General features: G+C 56.7%; 1 protein-coding gene across 1 annotated transcript in view; it reads right to left on the bottom strand.

Annotated features, from left to right (window-relative positions):
• Positions 1 to 3,500: 3,500 nt before the first annotated feature.
• POC1A (POC1 centriolar protein A) overlaps positions 3,501 to 24,643 on the bottom strand; it is a 72,621-nt gene continuing 51,478 nt past the window's right edge. Inside the window, exons 10-11 of the mRNA XM_059075275.2 lie at positions 24,497 to 24,640; positions 3,501 to 4,175 (exon numbers count right to left, since the gene is read on the bottom strand). Of these exons, the coding sequence (XP_058931258.1) occupies positions 4,077 to 4,175; positions 24,497 to 24,640 (243 nt within the window). The 3' untranslated portion in view covers positions 3,501 to 4,076. The remainder of the gene's footprint in view (positions 4,176 to 24,496; positions 24,641 to 24,643) is intronic.

Below are 24,643 nucleotides of genomic sequence, written 5' to 3'. Positions count from 1 at the left end.
AGCCATCAGGGGCCCATCTCGAGCAGATCGTTTAGGAAGATGAGGTTAATGACAGGGAGCTGAGATAGGGTGACTCACCATGCTTGCGCTTGCTCAGCGGGCTGGGTTTCCGGGATTCCCGGCAATCACAAACACCCACCCGCAAGCCTGTACTGGCCCTAGTGGCGGCCTCAGCCTTGGTGACAGCAGAAGAGGTGGGCTTGGAGGGCTTGCCTCCTCAGGTGGGGCGAGGCCGTCTGCTGGCCCAACTCCCTCCTCACCACTAGGGATCCCCGTAGCACGGGCCATGGGGTCAAGAGACCGTAACCCTGGCCACCTAGAATTTTGGAGCCAGGACTCTGGGACCATCAGACCCCATCCCCATGGACATACAGGCCAAGTTCCAGGGAAGGGGTCAGGCCCGCCAGAAGTCTCCCTCCAGTCACACACGGAGCACATTCTTGCTCTGAGCGCCTCGTGTGCCTGATGAGACGGGCACCAGCTCACAAATGGTCTCTACAAGGTTACTGAGCTCATTCAAGGTCATGGAGCTAGCGGGGGGCAGAGCCGGGATTTGGACTCTGGCAGTGCCCCCTGACTCCCAGAGCGATCCAGACTCCCCTGCTCCGCCCTCTTGCCAGCCTGCCGTCACGCAGCACACCCCCACCCCGGAGATCATGGGACAGAGGACAAGGATGGTGCTGGGCAGGAGAATGGCAGTTTCCAGGACAGGCTAGCTCGTGCCACTCAAGTCTCTGGAGGGACACAGGCCTGCAGGGACCCATCAGCACTTAGTCTGTCGGGTACCCCTGGGAGTGGTGACTCAGGAATGAAGGGCGGCAGGCTTGCCATGGGCAGGGGTTGGACTCAGCTGCTGCTTTCTGGCTTGGTTGTCCAGCCCACCTGACCTGCCTCCCTCAGTTTCTCCAGCAGGGAGTAGATTCATCCCTGAAACCCTGAGAATCTGGCAAAGGGTAGGTGGGGGATTGCAATTTAAATCACAGACACCTGGTTCTTTCACTTCACATGTTAGGAAAATTAGGGGATGAAGGGATGGGGGTGGGGGCTGGGAACTGCCACTGAGATGTACTTCCTAACAAACCCCCACTAACCTAAACACATCTTCCTAGCACACACACACACACACACACACACACACACACACACACGAATATGCAATTTGGTTTTCTGGGATCAGTTACCAAAATCCAAAATTAGGAGATGACGGCTGAGTTGAGGCATTTACATTTCCATAGGGCCGCTTCTGAGCTTGGCAGCATGGGTGGGGGATCGGGAAGAGTCCCCGGCCACAGGGGAGCTGTCTAGGAGGGCTAGCAGGGAGTGTCGTCTGGGGAGATGCCACAAGAAAGGCCCTGTCATGTTCATGTGGCCCCCAACTGGGCCAAGCCACCTCAAGCCCCGCTAGGCCTCCCCACTCCTCCTGTGCTTATAAGGCCCCACTCACCCACCCACAGCCAGTCCTGCCTGCCACCAACCCAGACCGTGTTGCCCAGGTCGGGGTCCTGCAGCACCTTCACGGGGGCAGGGCTTGGAACTGAGGCTAGACAGACAGTCCCCAGAGCAGTCAGAGCACCCTAGGGTTTTCTGTCTCCCTCCCGCCAGGAGCAAGCTGGCCCCTAGATTCTCAGAGCAGTGAGGTCCTGGTTCAGGCCCCACATGAGCAAGAAAAGGAACTCTTTGGGGAAGAACATGGCCAAATGTGAGCCTGAGCCCTCACAGCTCTGCCTTGGCAAGGTCATACACATTGACCCCCAGGCTTGGAGATGGCAGGTCTCTGTGCTGTTTTAAAGACAAATGCAGCTCTCCAAGAACCATCCTTCTCCCCAGTTCCAGATCTGTCTGGTGGCTCCGTCAAGGCAGGTGTGTGAGTGGCAGGAAATCCCTCAGGAGGGCTTGGCCCGGGCCACTCGTGCAAAGCCCTCCCAGAAGCCCATGCATGCCACGGCTCTGGCCCGCCTCCATCTGGGAGGGCCCAGGTCAGACTGTCCCAGGACGTGATGATATTGTCCTACCAGACAAGGGGTGTGCTGTGTGTGTGTGTGTGGGGGGGTGGTGAGTACCCCTCTCCAGACTGTTTACATCTGACAATGGTGGTGGGATTTCCAGGTGAAAACAGTACACCACTACCTCCCCGGCCATTTCCCAAATCCCTAGCAGACCCTCAGAAATCCTCATTTTCTCCCACAGAGAAAGGGAGATTTCAGAGAAAAATTCGAAACTTGATCCTGGTGTAAAGTGAAGACACAATGGGTGGCAACCCTTGCCTGGCCTGTGAGCAGAGCTGCTACACAATGCCTTGGGTCTCTGTGTCTTTGGAGAGGATCTCACCTGGGCTGGCTGGTCAGATCACCAGAGCCCCAACACCTGGGAGCTCCAGCTCTACTGGCTGCAACACGGCAGCCGATGTCTCATCAGTGGCAGGGCAGCCAGCATGGGAGGGGATGACAAGCTTGGCCCCACAAGCTGTGTCCCCTCTGAGCAAGCTGACTTAGCATTGCCCAGACTCCCTAAAAGCCTCCAGGGATGGGGAGCCCATGACCTCCCGAGACAACCAAGGGTCTTACCTGCCAATTTAGACCAGCAGGACTTCCGGGCTCTTCTACACACTAGCAGGGCCACGTGGGAAGACTGCAGCAGGTTCCTGGGGGCCTCCAAAGCGTACTGAGCCTGCAGCCTCTTCCCCCATCGTCCTAGAGGGACTGATGGGGGCAGGGAGCCACGGGCCTCTGTTGAGTACCTACCTCATCGCCACCTGGTGGGGTGGTTACCACCACCACCTGACACAAGAACCTGAGGCTCAGAGAGGTTATGTCACCACGTTGAGGTCACACAGCTAGACCAAAGGCAGAGCCTGAGGCCTAACTGCAGACTACAGCTCTCTCCCCACCCAGGTGGAAGAGGCAGCTCCTCTAGGCTTGTCGTTCATCGGTACTCAACATAGGCTGCCTCTTGTCAGCCCAAGCTCTTAGGCGTTCAGACTCTGCTCCCACCTGGAAGCTGCAGAGGCTGGGAACCTCATTAGCTGCTTGGTACTGACAGCTCCCAGGAAGATCTAACACCGCCCTCCCCCCAGGCCCCAGGGTAGGGCAGGTGTGTTGGAGGGTAAATACCTCTCTGGCTGGCTGGGCCCCAAGAAGCTGAATGCAGAAGGCATGGACGACACCCAGACATATGGGAAACACTTGCCTGGCTTTCTTGCAAGGATGCAGGGGAAGCTGCCTATGGAACCCTCATGAGCAAGAGGAAAGGCAGGTGCCTGAGGCCTCCAGGTCCCAGCTGAAGCAGCCAGCCAGCCAGGCCAGCCAGAGGGACAGGGTGTAGGCAGGGGCTCTGTCTGTCCTTGCTCCTGAAGACCCTGAACGGCTGCAAACAGGGTGTGCTGGGCTTCAGAGGTGATCCTGGCAGGGGCCCTCCCAAGAAGCCATTTTCATTCTTCCTTTATAGGTCCTGGGGACTGGGGGACTAGGTCTCACTCAGAACAAGCCATTTCACTGACAAGCTCCATCAAGTCTGTTTTAATGTTCAGTTTCCTTTGCCCTCATGCATGCAGAGGAAGCCATCAGGCCCCAGTGAACATGTGTGGGGCAGAAATCAAGACCACTGCAAAGCCATCACCCTCTCCAGAGTGCTCGCTCCTAGGTACATCAGACACAGATGGGCCCACTTTGGGCCTTTTGTCAGATTTATAGGAAACTCCTGGCTCATCCAACCAATGAGTAGTCCATTTCTACGTTGGGAAAGGTCGGTGGGGGGAAGCCAGTCATACGGCAGAAAGGTTGATAAGGGAAAAGTGGACTCCACTTAGGACTCCAAGGTAGCAAACATTTTCAAGTGGCTCCTTCACATAAAACTAAACGTGGTCATCTGTGGGTATGTGGGGCCTCCCACAGCCAAGTGGAGAGTCTCCAGGTGTGGATAGCTTGGGTGGTGGGCAGAGGTGCAGGACCCCTGGGGCTCTGGGATGGATGTGATTCCCAGAGCTGAATCCCCTTTATTTATTTACCCAAGTTCCCCAGTACAAATCCCCGACCTGTCACCCCCAAAATCGACCGAGCTCTTGATTCTTGCTCCCCTGATCATGGTGGTGTTCTCTGCATGATTAACTGCTGGTTCTCCAGACACTGCTTCAGCTTGTCTTCTGTCAGTGTCAACCGCTGCTCCAGGATGGAGACTGTCTGCAAAATAAACAGTCAAGCTCAGAGGATGGAGGGGCCATTGGGCTGCCCTGGACATGCCCTCAGCCAGTCCCGCTCAGCTGTCTCAGCCCGCTGAACAAATGCCAGCTCTTCCCACCCAGGGCTCCTTCCTGGTGCCTTGTCTCTGGTCTTCATGTCCACTCCTGCTGGCTCGGGATGGTTGTTCTCTGATGTTTGTTGGGCAGCAGGAAGGACATAGTGAGGGAACGTAGGCAGGACGTCCCATAGTCCTCAGTCATTGCCCAAGACCGCCAAGGGTGAGGAATCCCCAGCCCCGGTGGTCTGGCATTTAGACTGGAGTTCCAGAGCAGAACCACTTGCTCATCTGGGCCAGGCTCTGTCCATAACCAACCAGAGACCGTCAAGCATCTCCATTCCAAAGGTGAGAAAACTGCATCCACAAAAGAAGGCACCCCACCTGGGTCCTGCCCACACCTCAGGCCCTTTATCTCTACACCTGGAGGGGCTTTCCAGGCTGGAGGTGAGTCCCTTGATCCCAGGAGGGCCTCTGCCTGTCCAAATCCACTGAGGACCATTGCAGGAATGTGCTGTTTGGGGGTTAGGCCCTAATTCCCCATTTTTGAGCCCATTTTCTCCTCTGTAATGGTAAGGATAATGCTGAGCTCACAGCAGTCCTGTAGACTGAGAGGTGACAGCATGGTGCCCATGCTGTCCACCATGACAATGCCTGTCATGTTGACTTCCAGAGGCAGAGCCTTTACTCCCTGGCCTCTCCTGCATACCCAGCATGACGGCTGGCCTGTGAACCTGGCTTCCAGACAAGGCTGCAGAAACCTGCCCGCTTCCTCTGGCTTTGGACAGAGTGTTGACAGAGGGGCAGTGGTGTCCAGGCCCACACCAGGCCCTGGGCAAGTCCACTGTGAATGAAGCAGGCTTGGTTCCTGTGCCATGCAGCCTACCGGCATCAGAAAGGGGTCAGATTAAGAAACAAAACTTTCTATTAATTTTACTCATTTGTGGGCTTTCCCAAGAGGTTTTGTCACCTTCCCTGAAGCTCCATGGAGGCTCTGGGCCTTGGTCCAGTAGAAAGGAAACTTTCCTTTCACATATTTAATAAAACATTGAAACATTCTGGGAGGGAGTTTCCCCTCTAAGACTGCTATAAATTTTTGCAGCATCCCGCATGGATGTCAGCCGCTCATGGAGGCTGCTCCTCCTGGCGGCTGGCCCCTTCTAGATGAGTTGGCCGGGCTGCAAAGGCTCTGAGCCCTGGGGCACAGGACAGAGCCTGAAAAGTTGCTGCCTGTGGAATATGAACTGCACCCTGAGAGGTAGAGCTGAGCTGAAAGCGACCGTCACATTCCCCTCTGCCGGCCGGTCAGCCATGGAGGGGGTCTGCAGCTCATAAAAGTGGCGGCGGAAACAGCCCCCGGCTGGCCCAGAGCAGCATTCCTGGAAGTTTCCACTGGCTGCTGCAAAACTCACACTGAGCCAAGCTCCAAAATCATTCCTCATCCAGACTTTTTCCGATGTCTCTGGACTCCAAGCCCCAGTGGGGGAGCCAGCCAGCTTTTCCTCTTCTGCCCAGCACCATTCCCCCCTCCCAACACACACACACTTAAAATTTTTTTTTTCTTCACAGGGACAGAATATCCAAATGTGGAGGCAGTGGGTGCTGGGCCAATGTCAATACCAGGAGTGCCACACATTTCACGAGGCCTCTACTTAGTTCCATGGGGGGCCCATACTTCAACTCGGTAGAAATATGGCATTAAATCTGATGATGTTCAATTTCTTTGAACAGAAAAGCATCACTTATTTCACCTCCAGACCCCTGAATGGAGGGAGGGTGTTGGGGGGTCCTTCCTTTGGGAGCTATGAGGAGATGCTTCATAGCACGTTAAAGACAAACAGGCTGAAAAAAAGTCCACCTTTCTCAAACCTGCAGCTTCTCCCCTTTCCCAGGCAAACTTCTGGAAGAGTCACATCATCTCTGTGTTTGGTGTCCACTTTCCCTACTCCCTGCACCCCCAGCCTACTCTGCCAAGATGCTCGGTGGCGGCCACCATCCAGAGATTAAGTCTACCCAGCTCTTCCCCAACACATATGATCCCTCCCAAACCCCTTTTGAGCTGGAAGGATGGGCCAGGGGGAGGAGGAGGGACACTTTGGATTTCTGTGCATTAGAACACAGTCTCTGCTTCACAACTTCACAAATTTGTCTTAATAATCCCATTCCACTAAAGCATGGGACCTCATTTTCATGGGAAACGGTTATCCCTCCTGATAAAGTGAAGCCTGGAAACCCTGATCTCCGATTTGTTGATATGCCTTCCCTCCACCAGGAAAGGGCTTCCCCAGTGATGAAAAGGCCCGGATCAGGGAAGAGCAGAGGTCAGACGCGCTCAGGGCTGGCGACGCACACAGCGAGAGGGCAGGCAGGCCGGCCACTTGCAGGGAGTCAGCCAGGCCACCACAGCGCACCACCGCCACCGTGCTTCCCCAGCTGCTGGGGCCCCATGCGAGGAGGAAGCGGCATCACTAGCAGGGACCGATTCTGGGCCATGTCATGTGGCTGTGTTTGCAGTATGACCTTTACCTGTTGGTTCAGAGCAATATCCCCACAACCAAGTGTCAGGGGCACAGCAAGCCTCCGTGAGTATGTGCTGCCTCAGCACCCAGAGGGCAGAGCAGAGCTCGCAGCCGTGCCCTCCTGAGGCTCGGGGCCACGCCAAGCAGGCTGCTCATGGCTCACCCCACTTCGTGCTCTGGCCCAGTCCTGGGAGTTCTCCTCCTGCCACATGGTGACCATGCTCCCCAGGCCCAGAGACAAGGCCCTCCTGCCCTGGAAGGTGAGGAGAAGCACTGGAAAGGCAGACACCTCTGCAGTTCCTCTAAGTCCACGCTCCCAGCCCAGTCACCTTGCTTTCCTTTTATTCAAGGGTGAATGACCTGGTCCTGGCCTCTCACAAAGTCCCCAAGGAGTTGAAAGCTGGGTGTGGTGGCAGGTGTCAAAAAAGGAAATGGCCCTGCACGACATGGGTGTCCGTGGGCCTCTGACTTAATTTTAAGTAGGGCAAAGGGAAACTGGAGAAGGGGCTGAGGAGTCTAGGGTTCTGGCTGCTGGGCAGACCTGTCTGGGCAACGTGTCTGGGAAAGACGGCCATTAGCCGGAACTCCTTCATTCTGGGGTCCAAACTCTTCCACAGAGAGGGCCCTCCTGTCTGCTGACTTTGGAGAAACCAGGCAGCTCATGCCCTCTCCCTGGCCCTGTGCCATCCAGACACGAGGTCCCCTTTGTAATTGGGTGTGAAGCCCAGACTCGAGGGAAGACCCAGGACTGGGCTCTGGGGGACCATCCTGATTCTTGACACACCCTGCTCCAGGGGCTGCTCTTGACAGCTGACACTCACAGAGTGCTCATGGTATGCCAAGCATTCTATTCCATACAGTGGCCCCTCAGGGTGGGAGCCTGTATCACCCCCATTTTTTCTGATGAGGAAACCAAGGCACCAACCAAGTGATAATAACTTGCCAAAAGTCACACAGCATATAAATGACAAACCTGGACTGTGAACCCTGGTGGCCTGGCTTCAGAGTGCTGGCTAAGGCACTGGGAACTGTGCACCTTTGCTCTGTCCCCATCCACCACGTATAAGGAGAGGCCTAACATACTCCTCCCCCCGCCCCCACCCCCACCCCCCCGCTCCCTCTGGCATCACCTGAGGGCTACTGGCCCAGTGACCCAGCAGACCTGCTTGTCCCCCACCCTATGGCCAAGCTCAAGAAGCCTGAGATCATGCTCCTGGACCTCTGTGCTCACTCAGCGGCAGCCACCTTCTGTCCTGTCCAAGCCACTTGGTCTGGTGGCTCTGGATTACACGAGCAGGAGCGGTTCGAGGGGCCTTCCCTCAGGGTCACCCAGCAGTGCCGTCACACCATCAGGCCACTCTCCAAGGCAGTTCCTAGGCCTCAGACACCTCCAATGCCCATGAAGTAGAGTCTCTTATCTGGCTAAACATTTAGGTTTGGAATTATCACAGAAGTCACAATTCTGAGCTATGAAAAGGCAATATTATAGGGTTAAAAGGGACATACCGACAAGAACCTTTTAAGAGATATGCAATGAGAAACGACCCTAACACCTTAATTTCAGATGCCTTCTCTCACTGGGGCGCTTATGCTGCTACAGCGTAAGAGATCAGCCCCCAGACACGCTCTGGTACTCGCCCCGGTACTCGCCCCGTCACTGCTGGCGCCCCACCCCTGCCAAGACTGTGCCCGACTTCAAACAAGGCACCTCCCTCCCTGAATGGGAGCAACAGGAAGCAGAATTCAGACTCCACGCCTGGACACTGTTACCCCTCGCCCAACACTGTCTGCCTCCCAGGGTCATGGCCTTCACCTGTAAGCCACGTGGGAGCCTCTTGGGGCAAGGTCATAGGGGATCCAGAAGTTTCACCTTCAAAGTCACACCTGTCTGGTTCAGAACCACCTTCTCCTGCTGTTACCAGCGATTTCCAGGAAGCCACAGCCCTTTCTCATGGAAAATCGTTTCCTTAGAAACACTCCAGTTTGCTGTTGAATGAATTCTGTTGTTTCTCTAGACCAAGGGTTGGCACACTCAGCCTGCTGCCTGTTCTTGTAAATAAGGTTTTATTGCTGTGCCCATTTGCTTACATATTGTCTATGGCTGCTTCCTGGCTACAGTGGCAGGTTGAGTAGTTGTGACAGACTCTTATGGCCCCCAGAGCCTAGAATATTTACCATTAAGAAAAAGTTTGCCAACCTTGGCCCTAGACTCTTCACTCACTCAGATCCTCCCCGGGCACCACTCCGTACTGGCCTGTGCCAGGCCTGGGGTGACAATGGCACAGAGCAGACAGACTCAGCTGGGCCCACAGGGTGCACAGCGGGTTGAAGAGGCAAGCGCTAAGCAGCTGTGCAGACCAGCAGGGTGCGCTGGGAAAATGGAAGGCACTGCTTGGTCAGAGCCAGGGGAGGTGGCCCTAGGAAGGGAGTGAGCTAAGACTGAGGAGGGGTTCACCAGGAGAGAGGGGTAGGAAGGCCCTGAGGTGGGACGGAAGGCAACGAGCAGGAGAGGGGCCTCGGAGGAGGCAGGAGATGGGGCCGGGCCCTGGAGGCCATACCTGGCGGCCTCATCTTCAGCCGCAGAGCAGCAGGAAGGTGCTGGGGGTTCGAGGCCAAGCGGGGATGAGACCCCTCTGACTGCTCCATGGGAATGGCCCGGGGTGTGGCTATGTGGCTGTGACTAGGCATGATGGAGTCAAGAGAGAATGAGAGGGGATGATGGTGGCTTGGACTGGGGGAGGGGGCTAAGGAGGAAAGTGGACAAAATCAGAGATATCCATGAGGTATGAACCACCACCATCTGGTGGTGAGTCAGACGGGGGACAAGACAGAACCCGCTCCTGAGGCCGAGAACACAGGCTGAGGATGGGCCCTGCAGGACAGGCTGAGGCCCCTCTGAGAGGGATGGGAGGGTCAGGCAGGCATGAGGCGGTGGCGGAAAAAGCCTGACTATTCTGCATTTCTCAGATCATCTTCGTGAATCGGGGGAGAGGGGGCTGGGGGCAGACAGGGAGAGGGAGAGGGCAGTGAATCCACAAGCCCCTGGATCCTGGAGAAGAGAATCCAGTGCGGGTGAACTGGGGGCTCCGGCCAGGGCTCAGGATCATGTCAGTGATGCTGCTGAAACCCCCTGGAAAGCAGCCTGGCCCCTCAGTGGGCACTGATGGAGGGACGGCCCAACCCAGGGACCCAATAGGGAGGAGGATGCTGGAGGCACTGGGGAACAAACCCCAAAGCATGGAAGAGGCCAGCTGGGCTAGGGGGCGGGGTTCCCAGCAGGACTCGCCACTGGAGCTCTCTGAGGAGAATACCCCTGGGAGAGGCTCAGCAAGGGCATCTCATTCAGATCCTGATTTTCCTGCCGAGGGGGGAGAAGACATTGTGATCTGTCTCCTATTGGGGCAACATTAGCAGGGCGAGAGGCTTCTCTCGCTCACAGTTCAACAGTGTAAGACATTTTATGAAACATCCTGAAGGGCCTTCTGAGTGGTGTAAAAATAACCAATTTTAAAGTGACAGGCTTTTATTTTCAGTCCCCTCTGAATTGTAGTGCTGCTCAGAGAAGTTGCACCAAAATGCCTGTCCTCAGCGATAAGTCTGGTACCTGGGGCCCCCAACTCCCAGTGGGAGGGAACACAGCACGGGGGACATTTTGACAGAGCCACGGGTCCAAACTTTGCTGCCTCAGATGCCTTTTCTCTACTGGCATCGCGTCATCAGGTGTCTGCACCCCACGGGGCCCAAAGTGGCCTATGTGGGACAGAGCCTGGGTTTGTGTATCTCCACTGGCCTCCGAGGTGGCCAAGGGGAGAGCCTCCACCCCTGAGTCCTGTGACGGGGCCTCACGCATCTGTGATGCTGGGAGAAGGCAAAGTGGGTCTGCGGGGCCTCCGCCTGATTCTACAGCTGCGAGGGGCCAGGCTGCGATACTCCCGTGGGCTCCACGTGGGTCCAGGGAAGAGTTCTGAGGGCAATGCACGGAGGTGGCGAGAGTCCAGTGCTCCTCGGGAGAATAAATCCCCCACCCTTGGAAGGGGTGGAACACAGCAGAAGGGGGGCGGTGCAAGTTGCCCACAGCCTTGTGGAGCAGCGCACAGTTCTTTCAGGCCCACATGCTCTCCCTGGGCTCTGTGGGCCCTTCCTTTGCCCCCCCTTTCTCCTGTTGACAGCCCACTTCCCAGGCCCCCACTTCCTCACGGTGTGTCCTCCCCTTTTTTCAGCCCTGCCAACCTCTTTTTTCTCCTCAGCCTGGTTTCCTCTTGAGGTGGGCTTGTCCTCCATTTTTCCTCAGCTCTTTCCCCCCCAGTACTCATTTCTGCCTCCTTTTCATCCCCTTTTCACTTTGTGTTTAGGGAGAAGGCAAAGAGAAAAGGAGCAGGATGTGTCCGGTCTGGCCCACAGGGACTGAGCTCCACGTGGAGTCCATGCCCCTGACTTGGCTCACGTGCTCTGGGGCTGGCAGACCTGGGAAGGAGAGTTCCAACCCTGACAGGAGGCCCAGAAGGCCTGTGTGAGGAGATAGCACAGGACAGGCCAAAGAAAGTGTGTTCCAAGCACAAGGTGCAAAGGCCCTGAGACAGAGAAGAACACAGCACACTCTTGGCACTGTCAGGAGGCCAGTGTGGTTGGTTTGGAGTGAGTGAACAGGGAAGAGAGTATGGTGGTCACATGGAAGGTGGAGGAGGGGTCCCAGGGCCCTTACCCCAAAAGAGACAGGAATGGGGATGCCTCCACTCCCTAGCACTGCCTCACCAGATTCACAAATCCGAGCAGGTACAGCCAGGGAGGATGGTGCTCCTGCATGCCCATTGCCACTTTTCCAAGCACTGGATCCAGAGTGGACTCGGGGAGAAGGGGCTCAGCCTGGGAACTGATCATGGCTGCCTAGTTTCACAACAGGTGGTGAAACCAGAGGGAGTGAACTGGCACTTCAGAAACGGACCAAGGCACACCTCCGGAGCCAGGTCCCTTCTGGCAGCTGCTCCTCCTTCCAGAACCACTGCTGCGCCACCTTTACTGAAGGTCTCTTGAACATACTGGTGTGCAAATGTAGCAGGAAAACTGGAGCCATAACTTCTACAAAGCTCTGAGGGGCCACAGAACCCTCGTGAGCCCTCCTGACATCATCATCCACACACACTTGTCAGGTGCCCATCACAGGCAGCAACGAGAGACTCTGGCTCTGAGGGGCTTCCAGGCACTGATGGGATGCAGTACCAGTCCTATCTGGGCAGGCTTTTGGCAAAGCTGCCACAATTGATAGTGAATAACATTTTGGAGGAAGGGAAAAGAATGAGGGTGACCAGCCAGCCGTTCTCTCCACATTTCTCAGCTCTTGGGCTAGTTCCTTATGAAATGCTGCCACGTGTGCAGGCCTCACTCACTCCAGGCCTTCCCACCACACTCCCCAACACTGTCCAGCTCTGCAGGCAACCCTTCTTCCCAGCAGCTCCCACTCCCCCAGCCAGGGCATTTCCACGGCCACTTCCTGCTCTAAGCAGAGCCTCACAGGGTGTGTGGGGCCCCTCTTAGGTGAGTGGTATTGGTTTCTATGGTTGAAAGGCCCTCCTGGGCCTCCCTGGAACATGGAAGACAGGTGGCACAGAGGTGAACAGGGTGGCTGGGCCAGAGACAGACTGATGATGGAAGCAGAGAGCTGGCATCCAGCCACGTGCACCCTCTAGCACTCTGCCTTGTGGCAAGGGGGAACTAAAACTGCTCTGGGATGGCAGTCTCGGGAAGCCAGGAGACTGGGACCTCAGTGTCCAAATGGGGCAAAAGGGGCAGTGGGGCAGAAGGGCTGAAACGGTTGGGGGGTAGGAGTGCCACACAAGCACACACCTGCTACAGCGTGGGGAGAAGGTCAGGCTGAAAGAAGGGACGCATGCAGGGCAGAGGCAGCACCTGGGAGAAGCCGGGGAGGGCGGTGGGAATGGTGAGCACGGAAGGGCACCGGAGCGGGTTGGGGAGGCCGCAGGAAGGGCTGACGAGGGCGCAGGGAATGTGCAAGCCCCCTCTGGCTGCTGTGTCGGGCTGGGCATGGTAGTCGCGTCGGGGCTCTGCCCAAGGAGTCTCCTCGCCTGACCCAGGACCCCAGGGCCCCCAATATACAGTCAGTGCTGCGGACCCCAGGCATGTCCCACTTGGTGACTGTCTCCTCTCAGTCCCCATCCTTTTACCTCAGCTTCCTGGTGACTCCTCACCCCCTTGCCCTCCACGCTGCTTCTGCTATATTCCTTTTCTGTTCAAGAGCTCAGGAAGAAAGGCCAGACTCTTGCATGTGGCATTCACATGGAACTCGAGGCCTGCGTTGCCTGTCACTACTGCTCTCCCTGCCCCAAAGCCCACCTACTCGAAGCCCCACTCTGGCCCTGCTCCCCCGAGAAGTCCCTCTCATCCCCACCCCTCCCCACCCCCCAGTGCTCGGGTCCCTGCCCATCTCCTCTCTCACCATGTCATGGCTGTGACACAGGTGTGGGCCTTAGAAAATGCTGTCAGAGTGACTCCTGGTCCCCACCTTTGTCCCAGGTGGTAAGAGTACAGGCTTTGGAGCTGTACTGCCTGGGCTCAAATCTGAACTTGATCACTAACTTGCTGAGTGGTCCTGGGCAAGTTACCTGACCAGGGCTTCAGATTCCTCATCTTTGCAACGCATCTCTTGTAGAGCCATCGTAATAGGGTTGGTGGAAAAAAAAAGTTCGTTCGGGTTTTTCCATAACATCTTACGGAAAAACCCAAACGAACTTTTTGGCCAACCCAACACTTTATTGATAGCTACTATTTACATGACGCGTGCTCTGGGCAGGGGTGCACCGTGGGCAGCATGGCTCCCCCAGCTCTCAGGGGCTATAGCTGAGCTCTGGGCTGTTTGAGGGGGCAGCCCTAGGCACAGATGGGGCTTGATGAGGCTCCAAAGAAGGTGGCCTGTGGTCAGGCCTTGTAGGGCCTGAGCCATTAGGGCACGTGGTGGTCTGGCTGCTTTTTAAAGTTCTCCTGTGACGGAAAGTTCCTTTTAATCATTTCCAGGCTTACAGTTGATTTTGGCTCCTCCAGGCGGTCTCCCCAGAGGGGCTGGGGCACCCGGGGCACCCCAGCCCCCTTCCCCTAACACAGGAGGCCAGATTCCTGGGGGGTAGGGGGTCCCAGGTGCCCTGGGTGGTCTTAGGGCGAGGGCAGAGTCACCCAGCCATGCCGCTGGGGGCACTTGTGCCAGGCTGTGGGAAACATCCAGGGACTGGCCATTGGCTCAACGCCCCTGTCTCGACAGTGCCGCACAGAATGTCTAACTTTCCTATGGTTTCACTGCAAAGATGGAACAGTGTGGAATTAATCTCCCTTGTAGAAGGGTTTTGACTTCACTCAGATTCTAAAGATCTAAAACAGATGCAACAAAAGGGGAATCTCTTTGCTGTGGGGTCTTGTGAGCTATCAAAACAAAGTGGGGCTGCTGGGCTCAGCGCCTGCCTGGCTCTGCCTTGTCTCCTGGCAGCTCTGGCTCTGGCTCTCGGTGTTCGTGCACACGTGTGTACACACACGCAGGGCCCTGGCTTGCTGATGGTGCCCTGGCCAGCCTGTTGCCACATGTCAGGGGTGAATGGGGGCTGGAGGGGCCAGCCCATCTCCCTGGAGTTGCTTGTCTGGGCCCAGCTCTTCCTACCACCAAAGGCTCTGCCTCTCAGCCCCAGCCTTGGCCCAGCGCCTGAAGGTCTGTGGCACAGGGGCCTTCGAGTCAGAGTTGTGAACGCTGGCCCTCGAGCGGCCTGCTGACAGCCATCAGAGTGCCAGCCCCACGAGGACAGGGGTTTCTGTCTATTCTCGCTCACCACCGTCTTCCTGCTCCCAGGCCCAGCTGCTGACGCATCACATGTGCACACTGAGCGCTGGATGGAGACATACCAGACCCTGAGTGCCATGGGAATGCAGAGGAGGCAGCCCTACTCTGGGGATGAGCCCGGCTGGCTGGTGAGGAAAATTCCCCCCAGCTTGGGCCTTGGACCTGGTGGGCTTGAGGGGCTGGCGGAGGAGGGAGAGGAGGGTGGGCAGGCTGGAGCCCGAAGGGCCACCGCCAGCTGGCCTTGGGAGGGAGGAAGCCTCCTGGCCTCAGCAGGAAGTAGGGGTGCGCAAAGTGGGGTAGGAATCCAGGAAGCAGCCCAGTTCCTCCCCTCCCCACCTCACACCAATTTGATGAGGACTAAAAGTTTCGGGGCCTAAACTTTAGACGGGGAGGAATGGAGATTCCCGCTCATGCTGACGTCTGACATGTTAACTTGTCCAGCATCACACACAGCTGATGCACAGAAAAACAAGTTTCTACAGAAATTCTTCACAACCTCTCTGGGCTCAGTAACTGTCTTTTTAACCACCTCTCATCACCCCACAGTCTTCTTCCAACAACACAAAATGAGCTTTTGTCCCTTGAGCCCAGAGGTCCATGTTTCTGCTTCACATTGTCTCAGGGATATAGGATTTCTCGGGCGTTTCTGCATCCCCCAGCCCCCACCTCTAATGAGGATTAGCTCTCTTCGGGAAGCGCATGAGACACTATTTCCTATTGGTAGATTAGCTATGACATTAAGGAATCTTGGCTAATTTACTTTCCTTATGGCTTTATAGCAACTCCTTTTAAATAAACACAGGCTTTTCCATATTACTGCTTACCCCCAAAGGAGAAGCTATTAAAAGTGGGGCCACTCACCACCATCCATTAAAACCGGATGCTGCGGGGACCCGTGGGGTGCTTGCTACCCACACCAGGAGGAAGACCTGAGCCACACCCCCCGCCACGCCGACCCTGGCCTGGGTTCAAGCTCATTCTCTCTGCCAGCCATGGGCACGCCACCAGGGAAGGCAAGTGTCTGACAGGGACAGGCCCCAAGGTGCAGGATGCCAGTCACTGCTCAGCTGTACTCGGGCTCCAGGGTAAGTTTAAACAGAGCTGACAGTGGGGCATGAACCTTGGCCTTGACCACCTTCAGTATCCCCTTTCTTCAGATGCTCACTTTTTCAGCAATCCATATAAAATAGTTAATTTGCCAGCACCCGATAAAACACAACCATCACAAGTCAGAGAGACTGCTTGGTAGCTTGTTGGAGGCCCAGAAAAACTCAGTGCAGCCTGGTAAGCCAGGCTGTGGCCCCTGTCCAACAGGCCCACCTCAGGGGCGAAGGCACACAGGCTCCCCCTGCCCTGCGGAGTGCCGGGTGAGCCACAGCGGGAGACCCAGCCTCTCATCTTGGCTGGTTTTCTGGAGCTACCACCTAGGCCCACATCAGAATGGGGGAAACAGAATCACTCCCACAAATGCCACGCTCTGCTGAGTTCAAAGCTCCTTTCCGTTTTTTCTCTTCCCCCCAGAGCCGAGGCTACTGTGGGTACAGTGAGGGTCTGTGCCAACAGTCCAGGCCCAGACAGGGCCCTCTGAAGAGTGGGTGGAGGGAAATGGCAGGCCCGACTGCAGTCTTTCCCAACCCAGCTCTCACGGCACTTCATGCAGGAGGGCGCCAAGTGGCCATGGGGCAGCTGGGGCTTGGTTAATCTCAAAGCCATGTAGGCCCGTTTGGGGCTTCCTGTCACAACCAGAAGACTCGTAGGCCCCTTCTTGTGGCCTGTGCTTGACCCTTCTTTGGAGGGCCCTTGGGTCCCCAGAGCAGTGAGAATAAATCGCCTGGGTCCCCTTCCTCCCTCCTCTCAGAATCATCCAGAGTCATTCTGAAGAGATGTCCCTGCATGGGCCTAGCTCTCCTAGATCTCCTACTCCAGCCCCTGCTCCCCAGCCCCCAGCTCCAGGCCTGCTCTGGGCCTCACAGGGGAAATCTCATAAGACCGTGAATGTTCCCAGGCCCCAGAGGTAACCGCAGCCATCCCGAGCCCATCTGGTGGGCGGGGGCCTTCCATCTGCAGCTTCTTTGGGGAGGGGGTGCTTTCTGCCACAACCGCAGACAGGATAGAAGATGGAGCTGCCATCCAGCCCCTCACGCAATAATAAACACAAGCTTGCCCCGTCTTTGACTGCTGCCAGCACACCGGCCCTGACTTGGTACTCCCCATGCCTCTGCATTTGCAAAGCCAGACAAGCCTCTGGATAAACTGTCAAAATGAGCAACAGGGCTGGGGAAGGGCCAGGGCCCAGCCCCTCTGCAACCGGCTAGAGTCAGACCCCAAGTGTCTAACAGACCAGAGTGTCTTCAGTCCCTTGTCCCCAGGAAGCAGGCTCTTAACAGAGGAAAAACAAGTCTCCAAACCCCAAGTGGCAGGAGGTCCGGCTGTCCTGAAGTCGACTCTGGCCCAAGGGCAGCCCTTAAATATCCAGGAGGAGGAGTCTGGCTAAACCTACTTGGGATTATACACGGTCAAGGCTAAGTGGCGAGATAGGCTGCTGTGGAGGGAGGGCCCACTCTTGCGGAAACCAGCAACAATCACCCCTGTGGCCCTGCCTGGGTGCGTGAGCGCCATCGGGAGGGCTGCACACATCTCACAAAAGGGGATTACTTGGTGGGGGGGGCAGGGAGGCGCTTTCACTGCACACCTTCCCAACAAGTTCCATCTGGGCACACCTGGGAGGACCCGCCCCCAGGGAAAATGGCAAAACTGCTCTAAAGTCTGGAGTCTCTTTCCACAAACAACAGCTTGTCCGTCCGGGAAAGAGGGACCCTGAGAGCCCCTGAGAGTGGTCAGGCAGCTCGGCCCACACCGGGCCTGCCCAGTGTTCCCACCTTCCCTGTGTGGGATGCCTCACCCAAGCAGCCCATCAGATAGGAAACCGTCAGGATCTTGGGGGGCAGGGGCAGCGTGTCTTGAAGCAATGGGTCACTCTATCCAACTTCCCAAAGCTAACAGGCCAAAATTCTTATCCTTGTTGAGTTTGGTCAGCAGAGTTGCAACAACCTGGACCTTTAGACCACAGGGCTGGGTGGCCTGCCCGCGGCTGCTTCCCACGGCGCACATGTTCCGGTCCCCGAGCCCAGCGGCCCCCAGTGAGTCACAGGAACCTGAATGTGTGACATCACAGCCTTGCTGTGGCCAGCCTCAAGCACAGCTGCCATGAGAAAACACAGTTGGAGCAGGAATTTCATGGCTTGGTATTTTTAAAAAGCAGCAAGACGTGAAATCGGAGTCAAAAATAACTTTGCTGTGGGCTTCCGAGGCGAAACCACCGGCCGCCTGCCGGGCCCAGGCCCCTCACTGCAGCCTCCCTAGCTCCCGGGTACCGCCCACATTGCCACGCCGCACCCCATGCCCACGCCCTCGCCCTCAAGGAAGACCCAGGGCCCCTGCAACTTCCAGACACCACCCAACCTCTGTCACTCAGGAGTTCGTGAAGGAAGTGAAGAGAGCCAAGGTGGGAGGTGAGCTCCCAGGGGACTCTGGCTGGGAAAACAGCCTCTCCCTGCTCACTGGTGAGCGTCCCAGCACCTGCAAGAGGGACCCTAAACCACTTGGCAGAACCCCCAGAAGAACACCAGGTCAGGGCCTCTGAATACCCATCACCAAGCAGGCAGGCCTGGCAGGGGTCCACTCTGGAGCCCCTCCTCTTGGAGTGGCCACAAGGGGAGGGGCCTGGCCAGGGGTGGAGGGGAGGGGTGACTCATGGAAAGAAGGCCCTGAGAGCAGTCCTGGCCCCACCTGAGATGCTGACCTCTGCTGCCCACCCCAGAGGGCAGACAGATGGGCAGGGCCTAAAGTTTCCCCTCAGTGGAGGAGGAAACCATGGCTTCCTCAGAAAGAGGCAAGGCTGTGCCAGAGCATCCGCGGCTTCTGACTCCTGGTCTGAGCTTTGCTCTGACTCCTGCAGGCCTCTGGGATTGAGCCATCTATCTCAGGAAGAGAAGACTGGGGCAGGCCCAGCAGGACAGTGACCAGGGTGGCCACAGGACAGGTGTGTGTTCTCCCCAGACGGGGAGGGGAGAAGGTGGGGCTCAGGACAGTCTCCTGAGAGGAAGAGGGGGGGCGCACACACACGGCTCCCAGCACCCATACTTGTGACCTCAGCCCTAGTTGCTTTTGAGAATTCCCATGAGGGGTTTTGAAAACCAAAATGTCACCCAAAGGAAAACCTAAATCCCATCGTTAGGAAATCTATTTCCCCCACAACCATTACGGTAACTCAATTCAGAGGATGGCTGTCACAAGATATATATACATCTTTGAAGAGCTTCAATCTTGGCCCCAATGCCTGGGTCTGGGTTCAAGGACCGCATCTAATGGGCCCCACGACCCACCCCTGATTTTCAACAGTCCCCAGGCACCCAAGTCCCTCTCGTCACCTCCTGGGCCCTCCTCCTTCCAGGACGTGGGGAAAGACCTCCTCTTTGTCTCCCTCTCATCCTAATGCCTAGTCAGACCACTAGAGCCTCACTGGCAGCTCAAAAGCATTCCTGGGACTCCAGCAGTTAGACATGCGTGGAATGTCCACTCCTGTGTCACCTGACCACCCTGGTGTTTTCCCACACTGACCCTTGGAGAACATCGACCTAGCACACCCAGGTAACCCAGAGCTTCACCATAGTGCTCAGAGGACACGAGCAGGCTTGGCTGTCCCCACTTTACATGCGAGGAAGCTGAGGCTCTGGGGAGCAACATCACCTGCCCAAGGTCACCCAGGTGATAAGCGGTGGAGTTGGCCCTCAAGACCAGGAGGGCAAATACGCCCAGGCTAATGGGCAGTGGCTCACTGGGCTGAGCAGAGCAGCCCTGACACCCAAGGGAGGTACCTCTGTTCCCCACAGTTGATAGGGACATGTAAGGCCAAACACACCCTGGCTGCTCAGGACACAGTGTCCAGCTGGGATCAGGGTACGGAGGAGCTCAGTGAGGCCCCAAACAGCAATCTCACAGGGGCAAGGGGGGTTTCCCCCACACAAAGAAGGGCCAGGACAAGGGGGTGTACTCTCTGGCTGGTGACCTCAGGGGCCGGGCCTGCTAGGCTCTGTGATCACAGAGGGCTGAGTAAGAGCTTCTGGCCTTAACTTTCAGAAAGGTCAAGTTTGGTTTGCAGATAAACTTCTCAATGAAGCCATACCTAACTACACAGAAATGGTTAGCAAGGGAAGCTGGGAAAGCTCTGACCTACAGCAGGTCGAGCTCAGGATCACCTGGCATCCTGGAGAAGCCCCAGGCTGAGTGGACCCCAGAGCTGGTCCAGGCAGAAGCCATATCTAGGCACAACACCCTATCTGCACCGGGCTGACCTGTGGGCACCAGGCAGGAGGATAACACAGGGCTGCAGAGGAAAGCCCTTGGAAAGTTGCAGGCTTCAGATAAACATTGGGAGGAAAATTATGATGAGGATGTGATCCCCACACTCTGAGGACTTTCCATCTAAAACAACACGGTGGGGAGACCTGACAGCCCGGGGCAGCCCAAAGAGTGAACCTGTTCGGGAGTGAGATGTACGAAGGGCTGTGTACCTTGCAAGGCCATCCCATCCTATTTCCCTGAATAAATACACTTTTGAAAAACAATGTATGCACTTTACTAAAAAGGTATTCCTAAAAAAATAAAACCACACAACCCCAATTCAGGAGTTAAAGGGCTGGATTCAGATGCCGCACACGTCCCGGGGGCAGTCTGCTTTCCATGGGGGCTAAAGGAAGCGCCTCACTCCCTCGGGAGCCCAGCGGTATCCCAGGGGCTGACTGCTGTGCTGTCCTGCCCATCTCCTCACCCCCTTCCTCCCTCCTGCGGTGAATCTGAGCCAGGGCGGCTGCAGAACTCGCCTCCTGGGGGAAGGGCCCTGACAGCTCCACCCCCAGCCCAAGTCCCAACCTCTCTGTGTCCCTGTCCCTACTCCACACCAGACCCTTAGCGTGGGTCTGGCCCGACTCTGCCCTGCTCAGTGGCCGCACCAGGAGCACAAATGCCTACGCTGCTTCTTCTGTTAGGCCAAAGGACTAGGCCAAAGGACTAGTGGCCCTCTCCACCTGGCCCACGGGATTCCCATCTGGCGCACTCTGCCCAGCTGTCTCCCACGGTCCTGGTTGCCTGCTCCTTCTAGGAGGCCTGGCTCTGACATCAGCAGATTCAGTCCTGGGCCCTCCTAAGGGTGGGACTGGGTCTCGCTCAGGGCCCCACACATAGAAAAGGCTCAGCGAACATGTGTGCACGGAGGGAACCCTCCACACCTGCTGTGAGGGCGGGGGAATGGCTCTCCTGGGCAGGGAGGCAGGGGGAACTGGAGAGCTGTTTCTGGTGCCATCGTGAGGATCCCCCTACACCCATGCCAGCCAGGCCCTGAATAGTGACAAAGGTCAGCAGCAGGAACAGCATTGAACACATCAGCAGCACATGAATTGCTGGGCACTGTTCAAAGAGCTTCGCACAGGCTGACACATCCCATCCGCACAAGAGGCCCGTGAAGTGGATGCAATTATCAGCTGTGTCCCAGATCTGGAAACTGGGGCACGAAGAGGTTAAGTGACTTGCCCAAGGTCACTGAGCTAGAATTGGGAAAGCCAGGACTTGCACCCAAACAAGCTCTGAGCCACATTTTCCCCCAGGCCCGCTCAGCCTCCTGACCTCTGGGCCTCTGGTTTGCACAGAGCGGCCACGGACGAGGACTGAGGCTGGGTCCTTAGCCTTCAGACGGGTGCCAAATGGGCCACACACCTCCAGAGAGGATTTGACCATTGGGCCGCATCCAGCCTGCTGGGCGGGAAGGCAGGCTCTGAGGACAGTGAACCTCCACAGCAGAGCACCTTCTGTCACTCGGGCCTGGAGGCTCTGTGACTCGCTCAGTAAACATCCTGGCTGCTGCCCACTGCAGCCCTGGGCTTCTTCCCTGAAGGATGTTCTTCAGGACAGAGGCCCACAGGACCTAGAAGGCAGTGTCCCTCTTGGAGGCCGCTTAGAAACAGACTTCCTTGTGGGGGAGGGAAGGGGCAGTGATGGGGCAGGATGGAGGAGAACAGCATGATTCAAACAGAGAACTCTGAAGTAGGTGTCAGTGTCGGGGTGGCCGCGACATCCCTGCTCCTCCAGAGCACAGCCGCACGCCAGGAGGGTGAGGAGCGCCGCTGAGGGGAAAGCATCCAAGGCCAACACCCACAGGCCAAGCAGGCGTAGAGCCCCAGCTGAGCTACCCGCATGGGGAGAAGGACGATGGTGGTCACCCGGCTCTGGGCCTCAGGGGAGCCTCCAGAGAGGGGGCTGCCTGCAGCCAGGCTGGTTCCAACAGGAGGGGCAGCTCTGGCTGGAGCTAAACACCTCAGCTAGGGCCCCAACTCCAGGAGGGGACGTGGGCCTGGAAAACAACTGGCGACCCAGCCCGAGGTAGCACACAAATTCGTGCAGATGCCTCCCCACACCATTTTGAAAACAGGTTGCACTCTAAGGTCTCAACTGGGGCTTTATCTGTGGAACCCAAGTTGCCTCAAAATATGCTGACTCCATCAGGAACACGCCAGCCACACTTTGTGGCCTTCAGGAATGCACACTGTCTGGCAAAGCGGGTGACTGGTTGATGGGCTTGGCCTTTGGTGGGGGGACAGTGCTATCTGGATTTGCAAAGGGGCTGAGCGGTGTGACCCCGGCCACAGGCCAAGGTTCACTTATTCCCTGTGATGCCAGTTTCTTACAGTTACTACCAGACTCCTGACTGCTAACACATAACAAAACCTTCCATGTACGCCCTTAAAACACAGTGACAGGAAATGTTTCTAGTGTTATACTCCTCTGGATCCAATAAGGCTATTTTTAACTACCTTCTCAGACTTAATTTCCAATTTTATCCTATAAAGTTCTAATTCATTCTACCTCCCCTGAACTCTCACTTGACGAGGCTGTGAAGAACATGAGGCAGGCTTGGCAGTTTCTGACGGCTCTGAGGTGGGAGAAGTTTTCTAAGTCTTTGCTCATCTCCCTCTCTCAGCACACGCCTCCTCCTCCAGGGCTAAGAGGCTCTCGGCAATAATGTGCGCAAAGTCCCACTATCCCCTAGTCACCGATGGCTGACCTTTCCCCTCAAATGTCCTTCCTTCAGTGGGTCGAGGGTGTGCAGTACCAGCTGGCATGCTGTGACACAGCGTGGACCACGGGACACAATGTGGAGGAGGTTTTCACACTTAGCCCCAGATCCAGAGGTAGGGAAGGGACGCCACGCCACTTCAGCTCCATCTCCGTCAGAGACTCAAGGGTCCTCGGCCTCCCTCTTGCATTCCCCCTCTAGCCGTGAGCCAGCACAGATGGGTGGGTCTGCACCCAGAGCCCAGGAGGGAAGGGGCCTGAGGACCTTTAAATACTGCCTTGGCCCAGCTGCCACCACCACCTACATGCCCCATGTCAGCTGTGCTGGGCTCTGCTTGTTGCCTGGATGTGCCCATGGCCCCTCCAGACCTGCAGGCAGGCTGTTCTCTCTGCAAGACCGCTCTCCCACCCCAGGAGAAGATGCCCCATTGGGCATGCCCGCAGTGCTGGCTGCCACCTCTCGTCAGGGCACTTTGCTCTCACTGGAATTGCTGCAATGCAAGTCTGTGTTATGAGCTGCCAGATGTACTTACGCTCCTGGTGGTGATGGGGCCACGTTGATCTCCCTGATGAGGGTGGTCAGTGCCACAGCTAACATCTACTGAGCAGCTATCTAGGACCAGGCACAGGTCAAACACTTCCTGCAGATTCATCTTTAATCCTGACCACAAACATGGCAGGCTCATCACAGATAAACACACCAGGGCTTGGAGAACCGAAGGGATGTCTCTAAGCTCACTCATAGGATAAGGAGCAGCACCAGCTCGAACCCAGAGCCTGGGCTCTTGGATGCCTTGACTCCCTGCACACAGCTCCCTGGACATGCCAGGGAGTGCACGTCCCTGGAGTGCCCACCCAGCGAAGAGTCAAATGAACGGACAGCGTTTCTTTCAAAGCTCTGTTGTGGCCCAGGCCAGCACTGGGTGGGCACTCCCTGGCAGGATTCAGTGTTGGTGATTTTGGGGTCCAGTGGCTTGGCCAGGGATCGGATGGCTCTGAAAGCCAGGATCCCAGGGCAGGCACTGCTATTTCATTAATTTGGGCTGCAAAATAGGTACATTATATATTTTTTAAAACCCAGCACCCGGAGATCGCGGTGCTGAGAGCTCGGTGCGGGAACAGGCATCAGGAAGAGCGGTTGCGGGGGACCTGGGTGGGCCGGGCTCGGGAGCCAGTTGCAGCTCCCAGCCCTGCCGGAAGACGCAGGTACCGCGGGGGAGGGCCGGGGGCACAGTGCAGGCAGCTGTGTCAATCGTTTCCCCTCCAGGAACTTGCCGGTGTCTGGGGATGGTGGGTTGTTCAGCTGCACAGGGCCTGCTGGGGTCGCCGGCTGGGAGCCAGAAGGTGAGGAGCTCGCGGCTCCAAGCGGGCCTCGACCTGGCCTGGCGCAGTTAATGACAGCAGGAACAGGGAGGCCCGGGGAGCTGGGCAGCCGATCCACGGCCGCAGCCGGGAGCGATGTCACCTCGGCTCTTTAATGTGCCGCCTGCATCCCCTCGGTCCTTACCTTCATAGTTCTTTCTCCCTCTGTGTGTCCTGAACCTGTTAAAAGTGACCCCTGAGAATACTGGATGGTATCGAGGAATTATCATTAACCTTGTTCGGTGTGATGACAGTAATGTGGTTAGGTTAAGGAGAGAGAGAGAAAAAAAAAGACGAAATACTAAAAGTTTTGACAGATTGAAACAAAACAAAACAAAACAAACCAGCACCCTCTGGCCAACTTCAAATGGTCCAAATGCCAGGCCAAGTGCAGACGATGGGGTGAATTCACGTCACGGCCTACCTGGGTGAGGACGTCCAGCTGGCCTACAATGTGCTCCAGCGTGCTGGTCAGCGTCTGGGGCATGCTGACAGGCTCTTGGGGCTGGCTCTGCATCAACTCCTGACTCCTGCTTCTGCCTGGTGGGACAGGGGAATCCACTTCTGGCTA

The sequence above is a fragment of the Kogia breviceps genome, chromosome 10, assembly GCF_026419965.1.
Source record: "Kogia breviceps isolate mKogBre1 chromosome 10, mKogBre1 haplotype 1, whole genome shotgun sequence".
NCBI classification, from domain to species: Eukaryota; Metazoa; Chordata; class Mammalia; order Artiodactyla; family Physeteridae; genus Kogia; species Kogia breviceps.
Note: the sequence above shows the minus strand (reverse complement) of the source record. Positions and strands in the feature narration are given on the sequence as shown.